The sequence below is a fragment of the Nelumbo nucifera genome, chromosome 2, assembly GCF_055504915.1.
Source record: "Nelumbo nucifera cultivar China Antique chromosome 2, China Antique-T2T, whole genome shotgun sequence".
NCBI classification, from domain to species: Eukaryota; Viridiplantae; Streptophyta; class Magnoliopsida; order Proteales; family Nelumbonaceae; genus Nelumbo; species Nelumbo nucifera.
In genome coordinates, this window is record NC_142650.1 from 72,395,166 (window position 1) to 72,423,011 (window position 27,846).

General features: G+C 37.7%; 1 protein-coding gene and 1 long non-coding RNA gene across 2 annotated transcripts; one reads left to right on the forward strand and one right to left on the reverse strand.

Moving 5' to 3' along the window:
* Window positions 1-1,036: 1,036 nt before the first annotated feature.
* On the forward strand, window positions 1,037-9,985 carry LOC148802322 (uncharacterized). The gene is made up of 2 exons (XR_016081910.1): window positions 1,037-1,586; window positions 8,800-9,985. It is a non-coding gene; the product is annotated as an uncharacterized LOC148802322 (long non-coding RNA).
* Window positions 8,927-9,939, reverse strand: LOC104604137 (transcription repressor MYB5-like). The gene is made up of 2 exons (XM_010268379.3): window positions 9,674-9,939; window positions 8,927-9,383 (listed from the first exon to the last, which is right to left on the reverse strand). Exons 1-2 carry the CDS (start codon window positions 9,937-9,939, stop codon window positions 8,927-8,929), a joined length of 723 nt encoding a protein of 240 aa, XP_010266681.1.
* Window positions 9,986-27,846: the final 17,861 nt, after the last annotated feature.

Here is a 27,846-nt window from a genome sequence, read left to right on the forward strand (position 1 = left end):
TTTCAGATTAGTCTTAGTTCGATTCAAGGACTATGGCATTTGAAAAAGGCCATTGATATTTGCAGCAAGAAAAACTGTTGCAATTACTTCTTTAAATTGCGAAATAACAATGAGTCATGAATTAGTTTAACCAATTATGGATCCTTGATAGCTGCACTTGATGATTGTAGGTGTTAGGGGCAGAAGTGGGGCCTCATTATTGGTTAAACAGCCTTAAACACAGCCATCAAACTGCAGCAAACCCGGACTTGATAATTGGTTAAACTAGTTCATGATTCATTGTTATTTCACAATTTAGGGGGCATTCTATAATATGAATGTTTTTGTTTTCATTTGTTTTTGGAATCGTCACATTATATAAAAACAAAAACATGTTTCTTGAACTCTGTTTTTGTTTTCAGAAGGAAAAACAAGTTGATTTTGTTTCAAAAAACAATACATGTTTTTAGAACAAACAAAATTTTGGTTTTTAAAACAAAAACAATTTTTCTAGTATAGAAATCATATGATTCATTGAACATGAAGTTGAATAATTAGATGGAAATATGTTCTTGAAACCATATTCCAGAACATGCATGTTTTTTGCTTTACTTTTGAAAACAGAAAACAAACACACAACCAAGAACATGTTTTTTTTTTTTTTTTTTGAGAAACAATCTATTTTGAAATCACATGATTTTGATTGGTTTTAGAACCGACTGGAAATAAGAAAAACAATTCATGTGGTAGAAGGCCCTCTTAAAGTGCTGAAACACTGCATTAGTTGCTATTGCTGCAAATATTAATGTCCTTGCCAATTTCTATAACCCTTATAAGCCCTGTTTGCCTTTTGGTAAGTTATTTACCCAAGTAAATACACTTACCCGGATAAGTGTTTTCTAGGAAAGATTTACCCAGGTAAGTGCATTTACCCATATTCTTTTATTTCTCAGGTAAATAAGGCAATAACCATTTTAGCCATAAAAATTCATTATTAAAGGAGGTATTTTGCCCCATTCAAGTGTTAGTGACTTCCCCCACATGGGAAAGTTTTTTACCCACTTAGGAGATGGGTATCACTTACTCGTGATACTCAGGAAAATAAACTTTCTCTGATCTCCACATAAATCTAAAAAAAGAACATGAATTATTGACCAACTTCCCTCCTCTCAAAATCCAAAAAAAAGAACGCCCCCTTAGAATCGAAATAAGAACTCAATGTCGTAGATAGCTGAACCTCAACCCAGCAACCAACTTCCAGTCTGTAGTGTCAAGACTCAAGCCCATGTAACTAACCGTCAGGATGACAGAAATTACCTTCAGCTAGGGAGATAAGTAGACAAGAGAAATCAGAGAAGAGAAAGGTTGGTCCGTCTAACAAACAATATCGGATCCTCAAATACATAAAGCTACCGGTCAATCCAAACAAACAACATTGCCTGCATATTTCATCAGTTCTCTCTCTCTGTCATACCAATGGAGATATTGACAATGCAGATAAGCTCTTGGTACTTGAACTCCGTGAATTGTTTCACTTATTCGACATGAATGGTGGAGTGCTGAATTGTTCAGGAATTTGGGTAGCAAGAGGGAGCATATCTTCTCCGGTGAGTCTGTCTGAACTTGCATTTGCATAGATTTATTTTGTTCTTCCTCTAAGAAGATAGCAAGTTTTGCTCCTGCTTGGCCTGTATTCAAGAAAACCTCTTTAAATAATTTCAGTAAAAAACTTCTCCTATTTGAATCCAGCTTATAAACCAACTAAAACATCTTTAAAACACAAAACTTTTAATGATGAAAATTTATCTAAGAACATCCATTTTGATTTTTGAATTCAGATCATCATTAACTTGTTTGCTCAAATGCTTTTTAAGAATATTTGCAGAAAAATTATGGATTCTTCTTATTAATGAAAGTTGTAATCCCTCCCTAGATTCATGTGAAATCATGAGTAAAAACCCGTCTCTCTCTCTATGGAAGTTTGATCTTTGCTCAACCTTAATCACTAATTGGGGATTGAAAAGGAAGTTTGAAATAGAATGTAGAATGCTTGGTAAAGGGTGTTTTAGGAAAATACTATTAATAAGAAAGATTAACTTACTTTCCTTCTGGCTAGGTTATATAAGCAAAACTATGAGAAAACCAAAGGTGTTGATTATAGGACATCAATGACCATTTTCCTGATTTGCATTGTCCACGTAGCATAATTACATTGGTTCATTACCACTATAGATGGGATTTCCTCCTTGCAGACATACATGCATTTTTTCATTCATGGAGAGATGTTCCCGATGCATGGTTGCGAGTGCTGTGAGGTGGGTGTGAGGAGGAAATCCAGATTCACTTAATGATCCAAAATGGATTTGCCTTAATTAATATTTTCAACCCATCATTGACCTGGCTGGCCAAACATTCGACCAGCTGTAACCTGGTCATGATACCCATTTGGATTAACCCTTGATCATTGCCCTGCCTGACCGGGATGGGGCATGGGTTAGTTTTTAAAAGTAAAATCTCTGAGAATATAACATCCAGCTGCACATCGAAAATATCCTTTGTACATATATGTTAAATTCATTCTTAGAATATCAGGTAATTGGTCTGGTTGCAGGGAAAATAGCCCTGTAAAGATTCATGAGGTTGAATGGCCCAAAGTAACTATGGGTCCTATATTGGCCTAGAGGAGAGATCAAATTTGCGCCCCACATGCACATCTTAGCATGCATTTAGAACATTTTTCAAAATTATCAGTGGAAGATGTTCTCAATACACAGTTGGGACATGCTCTAGGGTGTTTGTGGGGCGCAGATGTGAATTCCCCAATTTGAACAATGCTTCCTAACTATTCCAACTTCAACAAAAGAAATAGGGTTTTGGTCAGAAAGTTGGCGTTAGACCCACCTACCTTTTGTTTCATCTACCACTCATTCACACGCAAGCACCATCTGCCGGTCAGAAGTAAATAAGACCGTTAGTTTTAAAAGAGTCAGCTAGGAATCAGGTCAACTATCATAAATGCCCTTAACAAATATGAAATATCAGAAAAGTTATTTATATCCAGGCTTCATGGGGCTACACAACGCAGCAACCGTATTTGATCCCCGGTCTCGGCTACAATGAGTTAGAGATCCTATCGACTGAACTATTATCATTTGATTATATTCCTTTGAGGCTAGGGCCTAGGGTTTGATGAGATGATTCTTTGGCTCAAGCCCGACATTGACCGGCCGGTTTTGTAGGCTTTATCATCTCAACCCAGTTTAAGGCCCTGTTTGATTCGGAGGAATAGAGGTCTGGAATTGGAATTGGAATGGGTTATTCCGATTCTAACTGTTTGATTGAGTGGAATCGGAATTTCGTTTTCATTTCTGCTGAAATGACATTCCCCCATTTGAGGGAATGGCTATTCCTTGCCCCTCCCTTTGGAATGAAATCTCATTCTTGTCCTGCTAATTTAAATTCTCATTCTCATTTTTGTCTGAACCAAACAGACTATGGAAATAGAACATTCCAATTCCGATAGATTTTGATTCCGATTTCGATTGCAAATCAAACGGACCCTAAGTTTGGATAAGAACCCAGATGTCTGCCATTGCAACCTCCCTCATTTGCTTTATGTATACTTTTGCATGAGGTTTTGTTTGAGTAAAGTTAACTGTTTTTCTTGTTGCTAGTTTCAAAAGCAAATCAAGATCATATGGCTTGAAAACAAAATGTTTTTCAAAACAATAACACAAAAACCTGTTCTTGAATTTCTGGTTTTAAAAACATGTTTTCATCTAATTATTTAATATCGTGTTATATAAATCATATAATTTCTATGCTATAAAATTTGTTGTTGTTTTAAAAACACCATTGTTTTGATGTCTCCAAAAGCATGTATTGTTTTTTGAAACAAAACCAATTTGTTTTTTTTTTTGGTCTTTTCTAAAACAAAAACAGAATTTAAGAACATGTTATTTTTTGCTGATGTGGCAATTTAAAAAACAAATGAAACAAAAACTTTCATATTACAGAACGCCCCCTTAGTTTCTTGTTTTGATGCATAAAATACCCCAAGTATTACCACCTTATGAACACCCATGAAATGTTCGATTGAATGATACCATCCAACTCATCTTAATGATTTTTTATTATTTATATACATTATTAATTCCTTAACATACAAGTCCAATGCAGTTCCTCAAACTCAATTATGATAATCCAGTTTTTCATGAATGGATACAAACATTAAGAACCGCAATGACACAATAGAAAACAACCAACACATGCTAAGGTTTTCTTTAATCTATACAAAACAAAATAGATAATGTTTGATTGGTCAAAGCTCTTTTGGCATCATACCTTTCTAGCATCAGAGAATTACCCAAAATATATTTAATTAATTTTAAACTTATACACATATAGTGAATTTATATAAATGTAAAATATTGAATTTATTTATTAAAAACATTATGTGATTATATATCATATCCATATTCACAGATATATTACATGTATACAAACGAAAACTCAAATAAAAAATGACCTCTATGGTATCAAATATCCATCATATTAAACAAAAACTAGTATGGTAGATGAGGATTTTGTTATTAATGATGGAAATATCCATGAACACAAAAAATAGAATAAAAACTAGGGATTTAATATCTAAACTATCAAACTTATGGGTAGGGGTGTAAGTCGAGTTCCCCCAAGTTAACAGTTTTACACTGTTTCAGGCTCAGGCTTCAGGTTGGGCCCATTAAAATTTTGACAAAATCCCAACCCTAACCTGAAAAGGTTGCACCCCTACTTATGGGGAAATCTATAATAGATTCTTTACCTACCAGGTGCTGTTCTAATAGGCAAGCACTCATCTCCCCCCCCCCCCCCCCCTCCAACCCAAACATGAAAGAAAAAGCAAACACCCTCAAGTAACAGTAAACTATTCTTGCCACTCATCCATGGTTTACTTGATACAATGAATGATGATTGAAAGAATTGATGTTAATTATTATCATTTATTTCCCATCATAGAGTTTAGTCTATGATGTAGGGTTCATGTCTTACAATTATATTGTAAAACAGATATCCCAGAACAATTTGATACAGTGCCTCTTTTGAAGATGTGGCCAAAATGTAAAGGCTAGGATAGATACCTTATCCAGGTAGGAAAGTTATGATCACTTTTATTTCAACTCTATTTGCAATGTAAATAAAATCATAAACCTAACTATTTCCCTTTCACAATTAAAATGATAGTGTTATTCTCTTAATTAATAGACAATATTAATTATCCAAGAGGTTGCATGGTGTATATTTTCATTGATGGCATAGTATTAATTAATCAAAATATAAATGAACTAAATGTAAAATCAGATTAATAGACATATGACTTATTAGAAACAAGAGTTTTTAAAATAAGTATGAAAAATAGAATATATGCAATGTAAACTTAATAGTAATACTTTGATTTGTATCAGACATGGCTCATTCTTAATGAAAGTATACTTTGATTTGTTCCTCAAAAAAAAAAAAAAATGGCCATTGCTTGGTGTAATGGTAAAATCTTGAGCTAACAAGTGTGAGAGAACATGCATTAGAGTTTGAGAGTGGCTACTTTGTGTAAAAAAAGTGCCGAAGGTTAGGTCCATATCCAAATTACCTCTTCCAAAACACCAAATAGCTACGATTAGCATTGGGTAATGGCCTTATAGAATAGGAAATTGGAGTACAATTAGGATTAGAGATCAAGAGACCTCAATGTGACCATTATCTTTCCTTTGTAAAATAATTTTTAACAAAGAAAAGATTAGTAAACTGAGATAGTTTAGTCATGTGCAAAAAAGATCTCTATAAAACCACTAAAAAGAAGTGATCTGTTACAAGATTAAGAACTAAAAGAGGTAGTGAAGACCAAAAATATATGAAATTAAGTCGTAAGAAATGGTTTAAGAGCCCATAATTTAACAATGGTATATATGATACTTAACAAAGTGAATTTGTGGAGCAGGATTCATTTAGTTGATATCACTTAGTTGTAGAAAAATGTGAATATTGAGATAGATGAATGGGAAAAACCCAAAAATGATGCAAACAAAGATTAATCTATGTGCAGGAATGTAGCAGTAGATCCAATAGGTGGTAGATGGTTTAGTCACGGGCAAGGAAGATCTCTATATATAGAAGTTATCTATTATGAACTTAGGAGTTAAGAAGAGGTGGGGGAAATTAACCAAAAAAGATATGAGAAGTAGTAAGAAATGATTTAAGAGCCCTTAATTAACTAACAATTGATGGTACTTAACCAAATGAAAATGTGGAACAGGATTCATTGACCCCATATAGTTGGGACAAGGAATAGTTCAGTTGAGTAATAGATAACTTTAGCATTGGAATATGTGCTTGTAGTTTAAAATAGAATAATATTCCTTTTCTACCCAATTAATTTACTACGTTTTGTTGCTCCTTAACCTTGCAACTTATTCCTCATGATACTACCAATCCTAAGTCATTATTCTTCAACCACAGTGAACAAATCTCAATATCTGCTTGCTGTTGCTTATGATTTATACAATGTTCCAATCATCTTTTCAAAATTTTCTATAGAATCAATGAAGAAGATCTAGATGGCAATGATACACATTGATCTACCATAGGGATGATCATACATACTTACAAAATTAACAAAATTTTGTAAGTATATCTCTGGGCTTGACTTTATAAATTAACAAAATTGTATTCTTTAAAAAATAAAATTTGTATATAATTTTATAATAATAAATTACAAAATTAAATATAAAATTTGTAATATTAATATACATGCATATCATTAGTTTCAAGTCGGGCCGGGCTGGCCCAGGCAGAAATGATCTACCCACCAAGTGATATCATGTCAACTTTGTGCAAACTAGGGTGCTTATAGCCTTAAACCATCAAATCCACCAATTGTGTTTTTATGCTCCACCCCAAGGTTCAAAATATCAATATGCCCGATATGCCGGTAGGGGCATATTGGGCGAATCGGTACCTTTATTTTACTATTTTTATTTTTTTGAAACCGGTTTAGGGGGCCGGGTTAGGGCTCCTCCACCCCCTAAACTGGTTAGACCCCCAATACACTCACTATAGGGACATATTGGAGGGGTCCCGGAATGATACGTATCGGTCGATACGGGCCAATACATGTCGATACTTTAAACCTTTCTCCACCCTAGTCATTGGTAGTATTACTGACTCATTAAGTGTTATAAACTCTAATATAGAAATAGAATGGGCCAATATCGTTGCCAATAAGTGCATGCATTTGCAATCTGAGGTGCATTTATGACATTTCAACTCAAATATGTACAAGTAAGACATATCTCATGATTTTCATCCATCAAATAAAAGGTAAGGCTTATTTCAACTATTTGAGTAGGCTATACAAACCTTACTCCACCTTTATGCTCTATCTACCACATAACTTATAAATATGTCTTCATGTCAATCCTCACTTCTCCGGTTCATTTTCTTTTTATCACCTTCTAACTTACACGCACCACCCATGCTAGTGTTAAAAGTCCTAACAGCTCCCAGGCCATCTAGGTCAAAATTCCTCATCATGGATGAAGAGCACAACATGGTTTTCAAATCGCTGTTGACCTGAATGGTCAAATCTTTTGGCCCGGAAATCGTCCAGGCAATCAGTTCCGTTTTACTCCAAATCCGGTTTCTAACAAAAAATTGTTGAATTAGTCAACAAATTGATCCAGGCAGTCGAACCGTCAACCCATTCAACGGTTTTTGGTCATTTTTAAAGTTTAACTATTTTTTTATTTTTTTTTAATTTATTTTGTTAGAACAGACTATCCATTCAGTTCGGACGGTTGAACCATCAACCCGGAAACCACTGGCCAGAACGGTTACGATTCCAGTTCCGGGTCATTTTTTAAAACATTGGAGCACAATATTCTTGTTAAATGTTTAAAATAAATGAGTTAATGGATTAGCTTTAGCAATTTTTTTATCTGTTTTTTTCCAAGGTCAATAACAAGCACAAAATCTTCATTGTTTGGTTAATAGGGACTAGATATGATGAACAATTGAATAGAAAATCAAGAATTCTGCATGGCCAAGAACAAGGTTTTTTGTTTCCATAATGTGGTCAGTTTCGATTACAAAAAAAAAATGTGGTCAGTTTTATTCTATCTTTTGATATATTAAAATTGTGCTTCTTTAACTGTCAATATGGAGTAAACCTTAATTCTGTGTAATTGGTAAATGTAGATTCCAGCATCAAAAGTAGTCTTTTTTGTTAACTGTTGAAGGCTCATGCAAACTGGTTTATTTCACACTTGATGATATGCACCCTAGAATCATAGCTGTAAGGATAGCTATTAATTGCTCATTTAACACTGGTGATAGGAAAATGAAGTTATGGAGTAGTAAGTAGATCGAAGTAGCACTTGGGGTCACAGTCAAAACAGTAATATCAACCATTGATGCTGCAAATTCCATGGGGAACTAGGCGAGATCAATTAACCATTTAACGATATCAATCAATGAACCAGGCGATGTATTTGGATCATAATTTGATGAAGTTGAATACAAATAAATATCTGTTCATCTTCTTCTTTTAGCTTTATATTTATGGTAACCAAATCTCTGCAACAGAGAATAAATTGTAGTCATCTGTTTCCAAACAAGTAGATTCATGCGTTCATTAAAGCAGTTGTTCAATCTATACAGTTTCTTACAAACAACAATCAAAACAACTGATATAGCAAGAATACATATAAGATACATGAAATTACAGTCCTCAAACAGTTTGATTTCATCTTTCTATTCCTTGAGCAGGTTCGTCGTGTGAGCACAGGCAACTGATTCGGATTGCACCATAGCCAAAAGCCTGTGCAGAAGAAACCAGAAGATCAGGATATGCAATCAGATGACCAGATTAATTGCAGCTTCTGAAGCTGCTATGTTATTGTTGATTCCCAAGCATGTCCTCGTTTATTAAAGAATTTAAGAAGGAAGAGAAGACTTCATCAGTGGAGCAATCAATATCGTCTTCTTCGTTGTTGTTCCCGTGTCTGCTGCCGATCATGAAGCCATCAGAGTTCGTCCGGTTCTCTTCGCCTTTTCCCACTTTCCGACTTTGGTCCTGATCCAGATTCATCTCTGTGAAATGCATCTTACCCTTGTAAGTCGTAGTTGCACCACCGCAGACTCGTGGTTCTGGATTGGGGTGAGGTCTTGATGCAGGAGGAGGAGGAGGAGGGTTGATATTCTCCTCCGAGGAGTTAGGGTTAGGGTTCAGTGGCTTGTGGGTTCTGGGATCTATTCCTTGGCTGATCAACTTCTTACTAAGATGTGTATTCCAGTAGTTCTTGATCTCGTTGTCTGTACGTCCTGGGATCCTCCCAGCAATTAAAGACCATCTGAAGAGAAACTCCCAGAAAATTAAAACAGATAGAACGTTAGAAGAATTACTAACTATATGGCATACCTTCACATGATCCAAAGGAATAAGGTGGAACCGTGGAAGAACATACAAGCCAAAATTGAAAACCCTAGCTAAAACCTAAAAGGTGTAATATCTGCAAAAGCATTGTAATTGAACTGAAGGGGATGCGATGCGATCTAAAAGGATGCATGATGCAAAGTGAAATTCAAACTAAACGCGCAGAGAGAGAGAGAAGGTTAGGGTGAGTGGTAAGTCGTCGTAGACCTGTTGCCGAGGAGACGGTGCAGACGAAGAATGAGATCCTCCTCGTCAGGCGCGATCTGGCCTCGCTTAATGGAGGGTCGGAGATAATTCATCCACCGGAGGCGGCAGCTTTTTCCACAACGAAGCAGACCCGCCCGCTTCGGCAGCGTCCGCCACCGTCCCTCCCCTTCTCGCTTTATGTAACTGGACAAAAGCTCGTCCTCCTCCTGCGTCCAGGGCCCTCTCTTCAGACCCGCCGCCGATGACGAAGAATTTCGGTTCCTCATCTCTTGTCTCTGTATTCCTTTCTTTCTCTATGTCTATCTGTTTGTACGGCTGTTACTACTTGCGAGTGGCGATCTGTCTATGGACGTAAATGAGAGTATGAGACGTCGGAGCGGCGGAAGGCGGGAGGAGGAGGAGAAAAACCACAAATCTGGGACCCACCAGGTTGTCAATTCATTGTAACATATGAGTTGGGATCTCCTCCCAACAACATACGTTCCCACACTCTACCAACGTAATCTGACACACCACCCACACTTTGCCAAATCTACCATTTTCTTTCCAAAAAACATGCCGAGGCTCTAAAAATTTTTGGGTAGGATTTTAAAAATTCCCCTTGAAGTTAATGCCAAGGCGTCCCTTAGGGCCCCCATTATTAATGGGGAAGTTAAAAAAGAAAAACACCTTGAATCCGAATGAGAAAATTGTAAGCAAACTTGTGGGACTCGATCTTGACCCTCCTTAATTCTAAAACCAATATGATACCCCGATTCATGATCATGATGAGATCTTTCAAAAGAAATTGATAAATGTCAAAGAAACTTTCTATGGTCCAACTCAGAGGGGAAGAGGCCGATTCATCTCATGAATTGGGAGCGAGTTTGTACTCCAAAAAATAGAGGAGGGATGGGGCTGAAAAACCTCCATTTGATAAATGAAGCCAGCCTAGCTAAATTGGGGTGGAAAATTCTCATTGAAGAAGAAAATCTTTGGGTAAAGGTGATCAAGAACAAATACCTCCAAAAGGATTATGATTCTTGGAAAGCCAAAATCAAGAAGGGAATTTCATGACCTTAGAGAGGGATTTTAACGGCAAGAGAATTACTTAGCAAAGGAGGATTTGAATGGGAGATTGGAAATGGTAGAAATATTAATTTTTGGAATGATAGATGGGCTAGTGATACCCCAGCCGATTTCTGATGATATGGTGGTTCCCCATGAAGCAATTGTTAATGAGGATATTTTGGTGAATGAAATTTTGGATCAAGAGAGAGATTGGAGGGAAGATAAAGTTTGTAATTTAGTTCCAAGCCACCTTTGGATGAAAATTAAGGGAATTTATATACCCACAAACACAAGTAGTGATAAAATGATATGGAGGTTAAATCCCACTAATGGATTCAATGGGGTTAACAAAGTTTGGAACCTGAAATGCCCCCCAAAGTTATTGAGAGTATTCATGTTCCTCCTCCTCAATAATAAACTTCAAAATCCCATCTTAGGAGAAAGGGTGTAAGTATTGATGGTGGCTGTTGTGTTTGTGGGGAAGAAGATGATTTGAACCACATAAAAAATAAACTTGGTTGACAGTAAATTCTGAAATTAGGGGGCTGTTGTGTTTGTTCTTGTTGATCTTTGTAAGTTTCCTTGGCCTTTAGCTTTTATTTGTTCTAATGATCTGTGGGGACGTGCTACCCCCTGTCTTGTGTATTCCCACCTAGATTTATCAAAAAAATAAATAAATAAAGTAGGGCCCTATGCAATGTACAGGAAAATCAGATAATTTGAAAGATATCATGGACTTTTGTTTTTGGCAAAGGTTAAAATATAGGGAACGCTTAAAAATTGTTTCTCCATGGGACTATACAACTAGTGGAATCATCCCAAACCGATAAAGCCTCCCAACCCTAGCACAAGTTGGATTCAATCGTAAGTCTCTACTACAACCAATTGGAGACCTTACCAACCAACCAATTGACACTTTGGCGTAGGATATTAAAACTAAATTAATAAAAATATCTATTTATAAATTATTGTTGTTAGCACAATAGAAAATAAAAAATAAAAAGAAAATTTTGAATATCTTAAAAATCCTTGGTACAAATATTGATATAAATAAATTACTTCTCAAAAAATTATGAATAAATTTCTGAATTGATGTGAATAAAATTTTCAAAATTTGTTGATATGAATAAATTAATTTTCAAAATATTTTGAATTTATGAATAATCAATTACTAAAATATAAAAATTTTAGTAAATTAGGTTTTTTAAATTAACTTTCACTAAATTAAATTGCCTAATACTTGAAAATTAGTTTATGGAAATCACTAAAGTAAGAATTCCCAATAAATACCAAAAACAAATGTAAATTACTATAATTATAGAAATTATTAATAATTACCAAATATAAATGATCCATATTAAAACTCCCCAATAATTTTTCAATTTAATAATTCCAAAATCCAATGTAAATTACTAATAATTAATTATAGAAATTATTAAAAGATTCCAATTTAATAATTTTCAAAAAATATTAAATTTTATAAATAGTTATGGAAATTAAAATAGAGTTAAAATTTCCCAATAATTTTCCAATGTAATATTTTTCAATTTCCAAAAACCAATGTAAATGAAAATAAACAATTCTTATTACCATAATTAAATTTCAAAATCAATATTTTCCTGAAGTTACCTGAAAATTCTGAAAATTATTTTTTTTGAAATTTTAAAAATTAATAATTATCTTTAAATTACTGAAATTTTCATGTAGTAATTATCAATTTCAGATAATACTAATATATAATTAGTTTCATATAATAATAAGTTAATATTTAAATATTAAAATTTAATTATTCAATAATTATTGATATGAAGAATTAATTTTCAAACATTTATGTATTTTATGAATAATTAACTACTAAAATATCAAAATAAATTGATATGTACACTATTTTAATTATCTTATATGTTTAATGTTTGGGAAGTTTCCAACTTTGTTGCAACATTGAAATGAGAGGCAAGGTGACATGGCTAGAGGCTAAGAGTCGGATGATGTGGCAGAATGAGGGGTCTTGGTAGTGTGAAGGTAAACCTGTATTGAACTCAGCTTGTTGTGTTTTCATTAATAGAGTTTAAATTAATAATTTTTTACTTTTTAATTTATTTAGTAAATTGTTATTGATGTGTAATTTAAGTTATGATATTATTCTATGTTTATTACTATTTAAACTTTGTAATCTTGTTAGAATTTTTTATTATAAATTAAGTATAATATTATTGTGGTTAATTTGAACACTTGTTATTGTTAAAATTAAAAAATAGTAATTTATTTTGAAATTTCTATTATGTTAATCATTTTTAAATTAACTTTATTATACTTTTCAATGATGATATGAAAAATATTATGTATAATTATAATAAGTTTTTCATTATTAAATTTTATTACTTTTATTATTTCTCTTGTTGTATTATTTATTTTATTCTTATTATTCTTTTCATTATTTTTTAATCATCTTATTAGTTTTAGGTGGACCTTTATTCTTTTCATTATGAAAAATATTAGGAGATGTTTTAGGAGGAAGTTTTAGGTGGGGGAGATAATTAATTAGGAGAAATTTTAGGAGAGGAGATGATGATGATGATGATGTGTGTGTGTAAGAGAGAGAGAGAGAGAGAGAGAGAGATTTTAGGAATAAGATAAGGGGATTATTGGTTATGTTGTTTTCTCATTGGTTTAATGGGCAATTAGGTGGAATTAAAAAAAATTAAAAAAAAACAAGAAATTAGGAAGGGGTTTAGAGCAAGGGAGGCTCTCTGATGTGGACCACCTTGCTTTATATATAGAGTAGATTCGAGTCTAATGAAAAATTATTATTTTATGTATACATGTAGCATAATTATGTATATATAGATGTAGAGATATAGAGATATTTAGATATATAGATATAGATATTATGTATAATTATACAAAGTTTATAATTGATAAATTTAATAAAGGTTTAAAGTATCGATATGATACTCTGGATACGAGGTGTATCGTATATGTATCCACAAACATAGTTATGGTATACAACACAACTAGGATCTAGGAATATATCCCATGAATTGTGCGTATTGACACAATATGCCTCCAAATTGGACCATATTGCGTTGTATTGGTGGATATAGTCCAATATGATACGAAAGTTTATCAGTGCCTAGTTGACAAAATTGTATATTGACTACTTTTGGATTGTTTTTAATTTTAACAAAAACAGTTGAAAATTATAATTATAAAAAATGAAGTACAACTATAAACAAAAATACATAATTTAACATTTAATTACTCCAAAACATAATAATAACTGAATATTACAATAATAATTTATGTTATCTACCTTAAATATATTTTATTTTATACATAAAATTATATGTAAAACTAAAGATATATTTATTATTTGAAAAATAAAGTTACTATTTACATAAAATACTAGATAAATAAACTTTCCAAACAAAATAAATAAAAATTGAACATTTTTAAAAAAATCTTTTAAGATTTAAGTTTCCCCAAATTTTAATAAAATAAAAATTAAAAAATAATTTATTTTATCTATCTTAAATGATTTATATGTTTTATTTATACTTATATGTAAAATAAAACAATTATATGTTAAAAATGAAAACATATTTATTATTTGAAAATTAGAATTATTATTTACTAATATACTAAATAGATAAAATTTTCCAAAATTTTAATATAAATTGAAAATTATAATTATAAAAATTGAAATAGAAAGATAATTATTGTATCATGTATACATGTTTTGGAGTTCTAGTATTATTGATTTTTATGTTTCTTTTCATATAACCTATTAGAATGTGTATTTTTCATGTGTTTATACCTCTAATTCATTGATAATTCAGCTTTATATTTAGTTTCATTAATGTATTTATGTGATTTGTAGATATTTTCCTAGCATATCCAACTATACAAGTGTTTTCATATCTTTCGTCTATATCCATATATTTCTAGGTGTATCCATATCCATATTTGTATGTGAGTTGTTCAATATGACACATGATACTAATACTTTGTTCCTTGAATATAATATTTTATATTTATATACATTTATTATACATACATAAGTTAAAAATAAATTTTCTAAACTTTTTTTTAATTTTTTGGTCATTTTAAACACAATAAGATGGTTGTGGATTAAATCCCAATCCAATCTAAAATTCAGCATGTTAATCAAATGTAGATGTGGATCTAGAGGTTTTTTAATTGGATGCAGATGCGGATGTGGATGCAACTAGATCAAATCCATTTTCAGCCCTAAGCCTGAGTTGTCCTACCTGTAAGTACATGTCATTCACCACGATTGCAATTGCAATGAAGGTACTAAATTGGAACCATAGAAACGCCCATGGTGACACGCAAGCCAACACAAATCCGCGACAAGTCCATAACTTGTCATGAACCTGAGATGAGCTTAAGAACATCATGGACCTGCAATACGCGTCAAGAACAACAAGCCAAAGACTATTCACAATAAAACAACCAACCGATGATAGAGAAAGCATGACAACATGTCTGACTAAGTCCGACGTCACCCACGCCATGTCAACAAAGGGAAACCACGGAAGGAAATAACACACATGCACTAGGAGAATCCTTGGACGAAAGGAAATTTCATCCTGGAAAGATCTCGTGTGACACGTGGTGAACCCCCACCAACGCCTTCCTGTCAAACGATATTGAATCGAGGATCCCCCCTTATAAAAGAGAGCATAGACCATAACAAACACATGAGTCAATAGAAGATCCTAGCCTACCTTTATTACTCGAGACTCCTAGCCTTTCTTCATCCTTCAAGGAGTCCACCACGCTTAGCCTTACCACCTCACTTACACTAGAATCTTTGGTTCTACCCTTGATCATGGAGGATGGATGCTCACAGAATCAACCTTTCCCTTGTCCTAGAAGAACAGCTCAACAACCTCGAGAACACTAAACTGGAAGTCGAGGACCAAATTGGCCAATAAACTACAGACCAGATTGATATCGAAATCTTGGTCAACAAGGTATACGACTTCAAAACTCGTTTTGACCGTCTGGAGTAGATGCAAGCCAAAATGAGAAATACCATACAACTACTCCTATAGAATACAACGACTGAATACTCCCCATTCACTCCTACTGGCCCTTCTACACCCATCTCTACTAACCACCCTAGAATGTCTGAGCACCCCTCCGGAGCCAACTTTGCACCTGTGCCAAATGTAGTACATAGGACCCGCTTATCCACCATCGAACAACCTCGCATAGTCCCACAGGGTAATGCAATGATGGAGGCACACATCAGTCGAATCGAGATAAGAGAATATGTCCAAGGCCTAGTGGAAGAAAGCTAGGACTGAACCTAGCCCACACTCATGCTCCAGAAACCTTACTCCAATCGCATCTTATACAAGACATACCCCTTTGGCTACATTCCCCGGTAGTAATAGCCACAATATGATGGGCAGAGAGGAAGCCCACAAGAACATGCCAACAAATTTGAAGATGCACTAGGAGTGTTTTCCTTGTATGGAGACTTGAAGGTTCGGGAGCTCTAAATCCTTGACCAGACTGGCATATTCATGGTTTGTTAACCTGACGGCGGGGAATATCAATTCATGGGCGGAGTTAGTAAAGAAGTTCTTATCCAAGTGGTTCACTCTCGAGTAGTGGCTGACAATGGTGGACCTACATAACACTGAACAACATGTTGGAGAAGACCTTCTAACATACGTCATGCGATTCCAAAAGTTAACACACTCGGTCTTACAGCTCACGTGATAGAAAAAGGCTTCATGGAGCAGTGCATCCAGGAGATGCACCCAACATATAGAATTGGGATCAAGAATGTCAAAGTTGAAACCTTCAACCAGCTCTAGAAGTGTGCTAAGAGAACAGTGCGGACTTTTACCACCCTAGCATCGTAGCCAAAACCAATGAAATGGCCCGCTACTACCACCCCCTCCTCCTTTCCTCTGCAATAAGAGTGAAGTAATCATGATCATGAATAAAGTCGTGGAAGACCGTGTAATCAACCTGCCACCACCACCCGCTAGGGTTGACCCCGAGAAAGAAAGACATGGCGGGAGGTGGTGTAACTATCATCAGTCACAAACCAAGACTTGAGGGACTACTTCACCCTTCGGTGGCTCTTCATACAAAAGGTGAAGTTAGACGATCTTGTTCAAAGAAAGCCAATGCATGTAGAAACCAACCCCCTCCGCGCGTACTAGCAAGGAGGCAGTATAAACATGGTCAAATCATTAGGAGGTGACCACATAGACATGTTGATACAACGGTTTGAGCAAAACCCAGACCTGCAATAGTTTCTCAGCAAATAGGGGCCAACACCATGGTGCAATGACTCACTATCAGGGGACTGGAGGAAGCTTTTAGGAGACCACTCGAACCTCATCGTATAGATAGGTCCCATGTGGAGTTCACCCCAGATGACATGTTGGCTGCGGACTCCCATGACAACCGGCCCCTATACATCACAACCAAAATAGGGAGTACGAGATGTGGCGTTCGCCAATTGATTAAGGAAGCTCCATGAACCTGAACTCCCTCCACACTAGAAACTCATGAACATACAAAAAGAAACTAGCAGAGGGTTGCCCGTGGAGGTTACTAATTTTAATGGGAACACGTTTGTTATGGAGGGGTCAACCGAATTGCCAATAACCATCGGACCCTTCTTCATCAACTAGGAATTCTAGGTGATTTTTGGAAAAATGATATACCATGCCATGTTGGGGCGCCTGCTGATACATGGTCTGGCTCTAATCCCTTCCACCTATCACCAGTTCATAAAGGCCAAGCACAAGGGTCACATCATTAGGATCACAGCAACTCGTGTCCCATTTGACATATCCAAGGCCCACTTGTAGGATGGCATATACAACATGGAACTCGCTGAAAAAGGGGAAACTTAGGAGGAAAAGTAGAAGTTGTGCGATTGCCGGACCTAGCGAACGAGCCTCCGACGACTTCAGAGAGGAGGAAGCAATCTAGGTGTGTGCGGGTGATAGATGAAAATGGTAGGAGTTATTACACCATTGTGGAAGAATATGAGGAAGTTGATGCTCCAGCCACGAAAAAAGTTGTTCCAAAGGTATGATTTGTCTTACCGTAACTTGATTTATTTCCAGAAAGAATTTGTTAATCATTATAACGATATGCTTTTACAATAAAAGAAAATGAACGTACGTATGCATTATGGATCTTGTCTCGGTCAGAACTACTATGCTAAAGGCACAACCATGAAATCACCATGCAATGACATCACGATGCTCCCATCGCAAGCAGAACCTGAACAAGCACAACAAAACACCACAATACTGAGCAAGCAAAACTTGAACAAGCACAACAAAACACCATAGTACTGAAAGTACACGAATTAATATCCTCAAACTTCCATTAGTGATAAGAGAAATGTTGAGACAATACTAATAACAGGACCATCCTAAGGTAACAATTGAGTACTATGATAAAATCCACGTGCCCCCTAAGCACATGCAAGATTCAAATGGCGTTGTGGAAGAACCCTTGGAAGAAGTTGGCATGGCTACTAAAGGAATGGAAAAGAAGTTGTTGTATGTGTCGGCCAAGTTAGACCCTGACGAGAAGACAAAACTGTTAGATCTCTTAAAAGGTACTAAACATTCAATCTAATCGCAAGATAAGAAGACTTGTCAAATGCGACTAAGCTATTTATTCTCTCGTTAACAAAATTCCAAGATGTTTTGCCAGATCATACGACCAGATGCTTGGACTAGACTTAGCACTGGTCAAGCATTCGCTCTGCAATAATCCCAAATTCAGGCCCGTGAAACAACCGCAACACGTCTTCAAACTAGAAATCACCCTGAAGTTCAAAGAATTAGTCAAACGACTCCTGAAAGTAGGCTTCATAAAGCCAATTGCTCACCTACAGTGGTTAGCGAATGTCGTCCAAGTCAAGAAGAAAAATGACCAATTAAGGTTAGTATCCAGATCCCAATACATTAGCTCATAACCATTAGTGAGGGTTTAGTACACTGACTTCCTTTCACTCTTACCCTAGGTGCTGCGTAAACTTCAGAGACTTGAACAAAGTCTACCCTAAGGATGAGTTCCCGTTGCCGAATATGGAAATCCTCATTGATGCTACAGTTGGGAGCCAACTATTCTCCTTCTTGGATGCATACAGTGGCTATAATCAGATCTATATGGACCTTGTAGATGCACCCCATACAGCGTTTCAAATGCCAATAGGGAACTTTTACTACAAGATTATGCCCTTAGGTTTGAAGAACGTTGGGGCGACGTATCAAAGAGCAATGACAATTGTCTTCCATGATATGGTGCACAAAGAGATAGAGTGTTATGTGGACAACATTGTAGTCAAGGCCAAGAAAAAGGAGGATCATTTCGAAGTATTGAGGAAAGTGCTCACACGATGTCGACCCTTCAACTTGAGGGTTAATACGCTTAAGTGTGCATTTGGACTGCAATCAGGAAAATTCTTAAGCTATCAAGTCGACCATACTAGAATTCACCTAGATGAGAATAAAGTGAAGGCAGTCCTGGACTTGCCACCCTCGAGCACCGAGTTATAGTTGAAAACATTCCTAGGAAAGGTCTCCTACCTCAAGAGGTTCATCCCTGGTCGCACACGTAGCAATGCCTCTCCTTAAGATCACTAAGAAGTTCGTAGAGCACAAGTGGTCAGCACAACACCAATATGCTTTCAATCAATTGAAATAGACCTAGCTAAATCCCCAACCATGTCCCCTCTGAAGAGTGGTCAAGAATTCAAGTTATATATAGCATCTAACTCAAAAACTATTGGTTGTCTATTAGCCTAGTAGAATGATGAAAAAATCGAGTGCCCCATCTATTATGCCAATAGGACCTTGAAACTTGTAAAGAAAAACTACTCACATATAGAACAACAGTGTTTAGAATTAGTCTTCATTGTATGGAAATTCAAACATTATATCCTAAGCCAAAAGGTGGTACTGATGGCAAGAAGTGATCTGATCAAGTAGTTCATTGATAGGCCCCCACTCTTTGGAAGTTTGGTCAAATGGATTATGCAGTTGAGTGAGTATAGAATTGAATGCACCCAACCCAGGGTAATAAGATGTCAAGCAGACGCAGATCTCTTAGTCTTCACCTAACCTTTTATGGCAGTAGCACTAATTCCTCAGCGGGAGCCAGAGTTACATTAACTTCACCTACTGGATAGACTTCAACCTACTCCTTCAAGTTGCAATTCCCCGACTCACAATATCGCAAAATACGAAGCACTAGTGCTAGGTTTAATAGTAGCAAGGGATTTGGGGCAAATAAGGTAAATGTCGTAGGAGATTCTAAGCTACTGATTGGACAAATGGGAGGTAGCACGATGGTGAAAGAACTAACAATCTTGTCGTATAGAGCACTAATCCAAAACCTGACCACAAACTTGGAAGTAATCTATGAATATCATAATAGGGACAAAAACAGGTATGTTGATGCTCTAGCCACCCCGAAATCTAAGATACAACCGAGCAGCAAACCAATTACCATAACAATTCAAATGTAGTGTGAGTCATCAACAAAGAGATTGGGGCATTGGGTTGAGACAAAGGATGATGTTAAGGAAGGTGACTAGAGGTATGCCATGATAGAAAAAATTGAATAATCCAAAAGTGGCAATGTAGGACGACAAGGTGCTTTTATGATTCCAACTGGTGAAGGTGCCTAGGACCTACAGAAGTGACAATAGTGTTAAAAGAAACTCATGAGGCTTATTGCGAGGACATAACGACAACATTGTATTGGAGGTTGCAGAGGTGGAAAAATGAAGGAAAATTCAGCCAAGGTACAGAATGACTATGAAAAGTGTATGTCAGAGGCTGATAAGAAAGAATGTTTCATGGTGGGTGACGTTGATTGGAGAGACATGTATATAGATTACATAAAAAATGGTGTTACACCAATCGACCCCACGTTACGAAGGAAACTCTAGACCAAAGTTAAGAGATTTTACTTGCAAGATGGGGTGCTTTATAGGGAATCCTACAAGGGAAACCTCTATGCTTCCTAGCCGAAAACAAAATGGAAGAAGCGCTAGACGCAGCCCATAGCTTCCAACCAGTCTCACACCAGGGACAAATGGCCTTACATAACCATATTTTGAACTTAGGCTTCTACTGGCCAACTGTGCTAGAAGATATTCAAAAACACGTGCACAGGTGTCACACATGCCAAATACTTGGTCAGCAAATACACCAGCCAGCCAATGACCTCCACCCCGTTATGACACCATGGCCTTTCCATACTTCGGGGGTAGACCTAATAGGTAAAATACATACACCCTCTGTGGGATATTGCTTCATCATTGTATCCACAGAATATTTAACGAAATGGGTGGAGGCCATACCATTGAGGAGGAACTGCGTAGAAAATATAACAACTTTCTTAGGGCAGAACATAGTCCACTGGTTTGGGGTCCCGATGAGGATACTTATGGACAATAGATTATCCATCAAAAATCAAGAAGTACAAGATTTATTGGGCAGTACGGAGCATGATTAGGGACATCGACGACTTACTACCCGCAAGGGAATGGGAAGGCAAGGCGACTAACAAAACTTTGTTGAAGATGTAAACAAGGTGGTGGTCGAGAATCAAAGGAACTTGGCTGAGAAGATATTTGAGACACTCTGGACCTATCACATGACGATTATAAAGAGTACACAAGCAACTCCATAATCCTTAGTCTATGACCAAGACGTAGTCTTACTGACAAAAATACAAACAATGTCCATTAGAGTAGCTTACACGATGGGAAAGCATTTCCAGACAGAGGACATGAACCAACTGCCTAGTGACAAACTAGAATGTATAGAAGAAGCCGGGGAGAAATCACTGCAAAAACAAATAAAATACAAACAACTCATGGCCTCTAACTTCAATAAATTGGTAAAGCCTTGCAAATTTAAAGAAGGGGACAATGTAAAAAAAGACAACGCTACATGTGTGACAAGGGAAATCGGTTGGCAAATTCTCTCCTAACTGGGTCAGACCGTACATTATTAAAAAAGAACACCCAACCGGATGAGACAATGAATGGACATTGGATTAAATTGTACAATGAATAATATTTGTATTTGATATGTATATGTTAATAAGATCCTCTTTTAGTTTCAAACCCATGTGCCTATTATGTTTCCTTTAGCAACTATTTAATTCTTGTCTACTACTTGTGCAATATCACTATGAATTATTATGATTTACTAATCGTGCTTTGTGATTGAACCAACAATGTGATTACATATTCCTTGGAAACCCCAGGAAGGCCCTAACAACCCTAGGCACGATTTCATATTCCCTAGAAACCCTAGGAAGGCTCTAGGAACCCCAACCATGATTACATATAACCTGACAACCCCAGGTGCAATTACATATTCCCCAACAACCTCTGGCATGATCACATATTCATTGGAAACCCTAGGAAGGCCCTAGCAACTCCATGCATGATCTCATATTCTCTGACAACCCCAAACACGATTACATATTCCCTAGCAACCCCAAGAAGGCCCTGACAACCCCATGCACGATTACATATTCCTGGCAACCTCAGGCGTTATCACATACTCTCTAGCAGCCCCATGCACGATTTCGTATTCCCTAGCAACCCTAGGAAGGCCTTGGCAACCCCAACTATAATATCATTTTCCCTAGCAAACTCAAGAAGGCCTTAGCAACCCCAAGCGTGACCTCTTATATTCCTTGGCAACCCTAAGTGCAATTTCATGTTCCCTGGCAACCCCAAGAAAGCCTTGACAACTCCAAGCATGACCTCTGATATTCCCCAGCAACCCCAAGTGCAATTTCATGTTCACTGGCAACCCCAGGAAGGCCTTGGTGACCCCAAGCATGACTTCTCATATCCCCTGGCGACTCTAGGAAGGCCTTGGCAATCCCAAGTGCAACCCCTTACTACCCCGGTAACTCTATAAGTGATCTCCTAAAACCCCCAGCAGCCCTAAGCATGGTGCCCTACTTATGAAGCTTGTGTAATTAGTCCTAGACACTAGTAACCTACCCCTTCTATGTCACGAACAGGTAATCAAATGAAAGCGATGATAGCAAACATGTCACAACCTGACCAATGGGGGGCTAAGTTATAGCCCGAGATTGAGACCACTCTTTCACTCACTAAACATCACCAAAATGTATTGATATCACCCTAGGGTCATAACAAAGTAAACCTGGCCAATGGGATAGTGAAATATATATGACACAAAATGACAAAAACGGAATGTAGTGCACATAAGAAAAAGTCGCTTTCATTGATTGATATCAATAGATGAATATTTACAAAACAATAGTGAACTATAAATACAGAATTCCTATTCACTAAACCACTCGTTGCACATTTCAATGATCTTCTTTAAACTTGCCCTTTGTTCTTGAATGGTGACAATTTCTTGGCGCTCTTCTCGTAACTGTGATAGCACCTTCTATTGGCGAGTGGCCTCACTAAGAAGAGTCATTATCTTCTCTTCTGACTTCGAAATACAAGCATCTACAAACTTCAATCGCATGCGAAGTTCATCCAGGTCCTTGGAAGAAATTGGGTTTGATTCCTTATAGTCGGTCTTCTAGAACATGTAAGCCATACGAATCACTCACTCTTCGATTTGCTCCATCTTAAAGCCCATTACAACAAACAAGACGCACATCTTCAACCACTAGGCAAACAGAGACCATGATAGTTTGTCCACCGATTGTGACATAATGGAATTCACCAAACCCGCCACCGTGTTTAAGGAGGCACTCATAACCACAAGTGGAAATTCAATAGAAGACAACCACCCCTTCTGAATTACCAATGACATCGTGTCAGCAATGCTGCGGATACGACAAATTGCTCCTGTCTACGAACTCCTTGAACCACGATGAGATCAAACACCGCGAACCCAATAGGCATCATATCTTCCCTCTTATAACAATCTTTCAACTCTTGGCGCACTATCTTAAGTTCAGCAGTAAGGTTCAAGTCTCCAGCTTGCAAGTCCAGCTCATTGATTTCTACTTGTCTTGGCTCAGGTATAAATTTGGGATGATCAGGGCACTTTACTTGAACATCCAATGATGAAAGTTGAATCCCTGAGATATCCTCGTTGATGGTTGTTGTCACAAGTCCAGCGAAGAATGCTCCCGCTCATACCTTGAGTCACCTACAATAGGCGCATCTGTGCTATTCACCTGCCACAAGGCCCATGGAGGGCTGCCCTGACGTTGTGACAGGAGCCTCAGCAATTACATCAACATCGGTAGGAACACAATCCCCATCATGAGCATTATTCCCTTGATGACCATTCGAACCAACGATCGAAATGCCCACATCACTGGCCTCCTTCATTGGCGACTCTTCCTCTCCAACCATCGGGCAAAGAGACTTTAAATCTTCCATCAAACACTTGATGATAGGCGTCACAGGCACACTAGCCAAAATGACACTAGGCACTCCCAATGGCAGCAAATAAATGAGCATAGCATCATGAACACAAACAAAGTAATAGTGTAAGAAAATATCAACCACTCAATACAACTATACATACCTCTTCATTCACAACTTGCCAGTCGATTCTCGCAAAGTGGCAAGCTCAGGGCGACCTTCTCTTACCCCTACCTATTTCAAAGCAAACGTTAGAAAATATACATTTAGTCCCGACAAAAAAGAAAACGAAATTCGAATAATAAACTAGGTCAATTGAAAGTACGCTTATTAATGTTGTTGCCCTCGTCCCCTTTTCACAAACACGAGGGGGCTATCTTCTTCACACGGCCACCCGTGACCAGGACTGCTACACCTACAACAGGTGGCAAAGAATCCCCTGTTGACTGACCAGACCCCACTTCAGCTTGGGGCAGAATGCCATCCTTGCAAGGTGCGTCAACTGGAGCTTGGACCGAAACACCCCCAATGCTGGCAACACGAACAAGGCCCTGTTCCCCAAGTCAGGGGACCGCCACTGGAACATTCATATCTGTCACCCCTAGTAGCAAAGTAGGACAGGTCTACCTAATTGAACAAGGCTTCTTGATGATGGGAGGCTAGCTACTCTCCCCTTCCTCAACCATGACCCACTTCCCTTTGTGCAATCGCATTTCCATGTCAAACAGGGCAAGTAGAGAAGATGTACCCTACACATTAGACAAACCCACCCCAACCTATTCCATAGCATGACCAAATGGGGTATCCATTACATGCCTCAGACGAGGCTCCACCACCATGAATAGTTGGAAGCCACCGAGCAATGCGCAAAGATATCTGCAGAGGAGTGAGGTATAAACTTTAGTGCGCTTATACTTGGCCAGTGGAAAACAAGAAACACTGACAAATGCAAGGTCATTGTACCACTGCCAAAATACGTCCTCGCTCCCGTAAATGAGGAATTGCAAACCCAAACTGTCATAACCAAATTGTTGCAGAAGGTGGTTCGGGCGGTAAACACTGGTCTAGGCCTCCCCTGACTTGTCCAAATAATAGAGAACCCCAGGCCATAGCACTAGATGAGTGGCCCTAACTACAAGATTATTAGCACCGATGGCACACTGTTGATCACCCCCTTCGACAATGTCCATTCCCACATAGAATGGCATGGAATGGGGTGAGCTACGAAGTCGGGCTTCTATCCTGTTAACACCAAAACCCCTGCTCTTCGCATTCAACCACCGCTTCCCTTGATAGACGTTAAAGGAAACCTGCCAGGACTCTTCTTCATCTAGTGTGACCACATGCACATGGAAGGGAGATAGCTCACAAGGCACGACGTCCAAACCAAAGCGCTCGCAGGGGAACATGAACAAGAATAGGCAAAACAGATAAGAAGACCGGTGTGGACATCTAGGATCCATAATCTAATGGACCGTGTTGTCCATCTGCTCATGCAAATAGCCAAGAAACATCGATTCCAACGGCAGTTGATGTCCCTGGCAACCAAAATGACCAATGTCACGAGCCAAGTGCGTAGCCCATAGTCAGGAGTATCGGGGAAGAGGAACCTAACAGCCACATAAAGAACGAAAGTAGCCAAGTGACACTGACTGTTCATCTTCCACACCATGAAGTTACTACCACCATGATACTCGAACCAATACTTCATCCACCCGTCAAGCATTATCTTGCCTTGAGCAAAAGTAGAGTCCATCTTCAACTTAAATTGATCTATCTCGGCCACCAATTCTTCATGCACTGGAACTAATTCCCCAAGGATACTTTCTGAGTGCTGGAGATGATGCGTTGATATAGTACCGACCAATGGCAATGATAGTAAAGCCACGACCTCCTCTACCGTAACACCAAATTCTCTGGATGCACCAACAAAGGTGTGGGTATGGCAACACCAATGTGCCACCAACAGTTCCATGAAATTTACACTGTCATCCCCTCGAAGACCAATGAAGTATTCCACAAACATCAACAAACTTGCATCATGTAGTAGCTTGCAATACATAGGGTTCTCCAAGATAAACAATGCCCATGAAGTATAATTGGTGGAGCCTTCAGAGCCCACAATCCTAGGCTCTGTGTAGCGATAGACAACTTTGCACACCTGTCTCCCATACAAACAAAGAAGCTCTTTACCTTCAACAATGTCGAAGGTGTTGCCCTTACCCATCGCCACAGGCACCGGAGGCTAAAACCCCTTCCCTGAGTCAGCCACCCTTGTAGACTCATAGTTAAAGAGCAACTCCATTGTATCTACATCCTGGATGAAGTCCAGGAATGAACAAATTTCCTTAGCCACTTCTTCTCATGCACGGGACTTCCCACCTTTGCAAGAACCCTTAGACTTCTTGCTTGGTGCCATCGAATACAAAAAAAAAGCAACAACCCCAAAGAAAAAACACAACAAGAAGAAGAGGAATGGAGTCACAAAGCAGTTGCAACAATGAAAGAACAACTTAGATGAAAACAAATGAGAGTAGACCATCCCTCATCCTGCTTTTAAAGATGATTTGGAAACTATCTGGAATTGAAACGGCATCGTAGAAAAGTGATGGCTGCCCGGATTACCCGTCACCTTTCCATTGGGAGACGTATTGTCATGTCGACATCCCAAATAAAATGGAAGCGACTTAAAATCGCTATGATTCAAATGTAACTACCGAACGTTCGTACCCATAGCTTAAACGATGATTAGACACTACATCATCCAACACACCCTACCAGCCAATCAGTGTTTTATTATCAGAACTCAGTCTAACAGTAGAATTCAACACCAAACACAACAAAATACTTACATACATATACAATGTAAACAAAACATGGGAGATACCTTACACTATGCAGAACTCCACTAAGAATAATATTGACATAGACATCCCACTACCAAAACATTAGGGGGCTATCGCGTCGCCAAAGAAAAATGTATCACCACAATGTACCATCTTTAAAACTGAAAGACTCCCACCGCACAGAAGTAAATACGTGTTTCTTGCTAGGAATTCCTTTGTCAAAAGTCATGGGGTGCTGCAAAACAAGAAGTAATGACACTTATAACTTTTGACAAAAGACTTTCGGCCAAGAAACAAGGGGGCTAATAATGAAAGAGCCGAGTCAGACCTCAAAGCGAAAACAAACCAATCGTATCAATGCTAAAAACCTCGAACTCACAATTGCATTATACCAAAACCCCCTTGATGAAGCCAAAAATGGTCCCACCAATAGATGAGGCACAAAATCTATTCACTCCCTCAGGTCTGATGAGATGGCTCAGATCGGGTTCAACTTGTGGTGTGAGTCAAGCTACAGTGTCGAGCTATGAGGCCAAGTTGGGGGTCCGAGCGAGAGCTGAAAAGGAAGAGAGGTTAGAGTGCTTGGGTATATTTTTACCTAGGGGGACACTCCGATGCTTATGTTAGTGAATGATCCTTTGTGAGAGAGGATATGAGAGAGTGAGAGTTTATGTGTGCATACCTTTTGGAGTGGTCCTAAGGTCTTTTTATAGCTACCCGAGGTTCAAGTGTTGTCTGGTAATGTCTTTAAGCCTTGTACTGAGCTGTTTCCGAAATCTTAGGGTGTATTGGTCAGTTGTTTGCTAGATCCATGTAGCGGTTATAGGTCGCCTGTTGGTCTAGGGGCGGTCAACTCAATGGAT

Bases quoted from the DNA above. Each gene is read 5' to 3' on its own strand.
- LOC104604137 (XM_010268379.3), bottom strand. From the start codon at position 9,939: ATGAGGAACCGAAATTCTTCGTCATCGGCGGCGGGTCTGAAGAGAGGG. The intron at 9,384-9,673 runs GTCTACGACGAC...GTTTCTCTTCAG, and splicing joins CACCGTCTCCTCGGCAACAG to ATGGTCTTTAATTGCTGGGA.